Source organism: Medicago truncatula, chromosome 6 (genome assembly GCF_003473485.1).
Source record: "Medicago truncatula cultivar Jemalong A17 chromosome 6, MtrunA17r5.0-ANR, whole genome shotgun sequence".
NCBI classification, from domain to species: Eukaryota; Viridiplantae; Streptophyta; class Magnoliopsida; order Fabales; family Fabaceae; genus Medicago; species Medicago truncatula.
In genome coordinates this window covers 16,312,717-16,315,411 of record NC_053047.1, presented here as the reverse complement: position 1 = coordinate 16,315,411, position 2,695 = coordinate 16,312,717, and the positions used below count along the sequence as shown (strand labels likewise).

The window sequence follows — 2,695 nt, the reverse complement described above, 5'->3', positions numbered from 1 at the left end:
GTTTTAATCATATCGTCAATCTAATTCATCATCCTTTTTATCTCTTTCTCTAATCTTATATTTAAACATCCTTGACTTTTCTACACCTATTCAACACCTTATTTTTCCTCTATCCTGTCTCTTCTTATCACTTAACCAGTCACATCTCTCTTTTTATTTTTTTCTCTCTAGGGAAAAGATTGAGTGTTTAGTGTGTAAAATTTACTTTTCAAAGCACAAAATACAAAAAAAAAAATACAGTAATAACAACATGAATTTTCAAGATCCAAACCCTTCCATATCACGCACCATCGTTCCAGTTTCTAACGAGTTACAAAATTACGACAGCAACACTTTGGCGGGAAAAGCTTCAAAATCTAAGCAGAAGCTTAGAGGGCAGAAAAAGGAGCTTGTTCACACTGCGATGGATGCGGATCACCGTCCGTATCGTGAGATGGTCCGGAGAACAAGAATTTTGTTTGATTCGATTCGCGTGTCAGGTTTGCTGGAAGAAGAGAATAATCGTAAGAACAAAAAGAATTTGAAAGCTTCTTCTTTGATAAACCAGACAGAAGAAGTGAATAATAGTAGGGTCCGAAATGACTTGATTGCTTCTACTCTGATGAACGATCATGGTATGTATTTGTATCCTGATGTGAAAATTATTGGTACAGTTCCTGGTGTTTCTATTGGTGATATTTTTCTCTATAGAAGCGAAATGTGTGTGATTGGCTTACACGGTCAACCACAAGCTGGGATTGATTATTTACATGCTAGTATGAGTTCTAATGGCCAACCCATTGCTACTAGTGTGGTTGTGTCTGATGGATATAATGATGATGATCAAGGAGACTCTATTATCTACTCTGGCCATGGTGATATGAAGCAGGACCAGAAGTTAGAACGAGGCAACCTTGCTATGGTGACAAGTATGCAATATGAAATTGATGTCAGGGTTATTCGAGGTTTTCGGTATGAAGGTGGTACTTCTACTACTAGTAGTAAGGTTTTTGTTTATGATGGCTTATATAAGATAATTGAATATTGGTTTGAAAAAGGTATATCTGGGTTTGGTGTTTATAAGTTTACGTTATCAAGGGTTCAAGGTCAACCTAAGATGGGTAGTATGATCCTTAAGGAAGCCAGTATGCTTATGAGAGGCCATTTATGTGATAATCATATGTATATCCTTTCTGATGATATTTCCAATGGGAAGGAGAATATTGGTGTGAGGCTATATAATGACATTGATAGTGATCTCTATCCTATGCAATTTGAGTATCTCCCGAAGGCGGCATTTCCAATGTTCTTGCTTCCTCATAGTATGACGACAAGGAAAAAGATGAGGGTGATAGAGTGTTCTGAATGCGTTGATGGATGTGTTTCTTCAATCATGAATGGCAACACTACCCCTTATAGTAAAAGTGGGATTCTTTTGAAAGGGAGGTCATTGATTTATGAATGTGGTCCTTTTTGTAGCTGTCCTTCGCATTGCAGAAACCGTGTGACACAAAAAGGTATTAAATACAGGTTGGAAGTGTTTAGATCTAATGAAACTAGTTGGGGAGTTAGGTCTTTGGACCCTATTCTAGCTGGAACTTTTATATGTGAGTTCACCGGACTTGTTTTGACTAGGGAGCAAGCGGAAATTTTGACCATGGATGGTGAACATAACTCTTTTATTATATATCCAAATCGATTTTTGAATAGGTCTACTCAAGAATGGGGAGATTTGTCGATGATTGATGCTAATCATGTGCATCCAGCATATCCTACTTTAGATTTTGCATTGGATGTATCAATGATGAGGAATGTTGCCAGCTATATTAGTCATAGCCCAACTCCAAATGTGTTTGTTCAATTAGTTCTCTTTGATCATGGTAATTGGATGTTTCCCCATCTTATGGTATTTGCAATGGAAAACATCCCTCCAATGAGAGAGCTTAGTCTTGATCATGGGGTAGAAGCTGGGTAGAGCTTTTTTGATGTTTTTTTTAAAGTTAATTCATAGACTTTATGTTATGATGATGAAGCTGAGTTTTCATTAGCTTATTTATGTTTACCATTGTCTTCAATGTATTGTACTTTTTTTTCTTCATGTTTTGTGCAATCTTCACTTTAATATGAGTTACAAACAAACATATTATTATTCATTGCAAAATGTTGGGTAGTACGACAATTGTTTCGTAATTTTTAAGGAAATTGGTTATTTGGAAATTTTATTTATTATTTTGTAAACTTTTCACTTTATTACCATTGAATAATTGGGCAAGAATAAGAGCACCACTATTGCAAAATGCGTTCCATTTTTCATAACCGTGCTTTTGTTTGAAAATGTTATTTTCCTTTGCTTTTGGATAAAATATTATTTATTTATTTATATTTATGTTTAAAGACAATTCATTGAAAACCAATGAAGGTAGAATTATCATCAACGGATACTTTTTATAGTCATTTCTATATAATTTATCATTAATATCTAGGTTAAATCTATTCCACACAAAAAAAAAAATCTAGGTTAAATCTAAATTATTTATATTATCTCTTTTTAAATTTTCTTATACACATTTCTTTTGCCTATGAACCCCAGTCACCATAACCTTTGATCCAATTTGATACAAAATGGTGTTAGTCGACCAATATCATATCAACAAAAGAATTCATACTTTGGAAATGCACCTATTATGTAAAATCTACACCATTACCCAAATTTTAA

At 34.1% G+C, this 2,695-nt stretch overlaps 1 protein-coding gene across 1 annotated transcript; it reads left to right on the top strand.

The window, feature by feature from the left end:
- The first annotated feature begins 250 nt into the window (after positions 1-250).
- On the top strand, positions 251-1,954 carry LOC120576009 (histone-lysine N-methyltransferase family member SUVH9). The gene has a single exon (XM_039826959.1). The coding sequence runs from the start codon at positions 251-253 to the stop codon at positions 1,952-1,954; it is 1,704 nt and encodes a 567-aa protein (XP_039682893.1).
- The last annotated feature ends 741 nt before the right edge of the window (positions 1,955-2,695 follow it).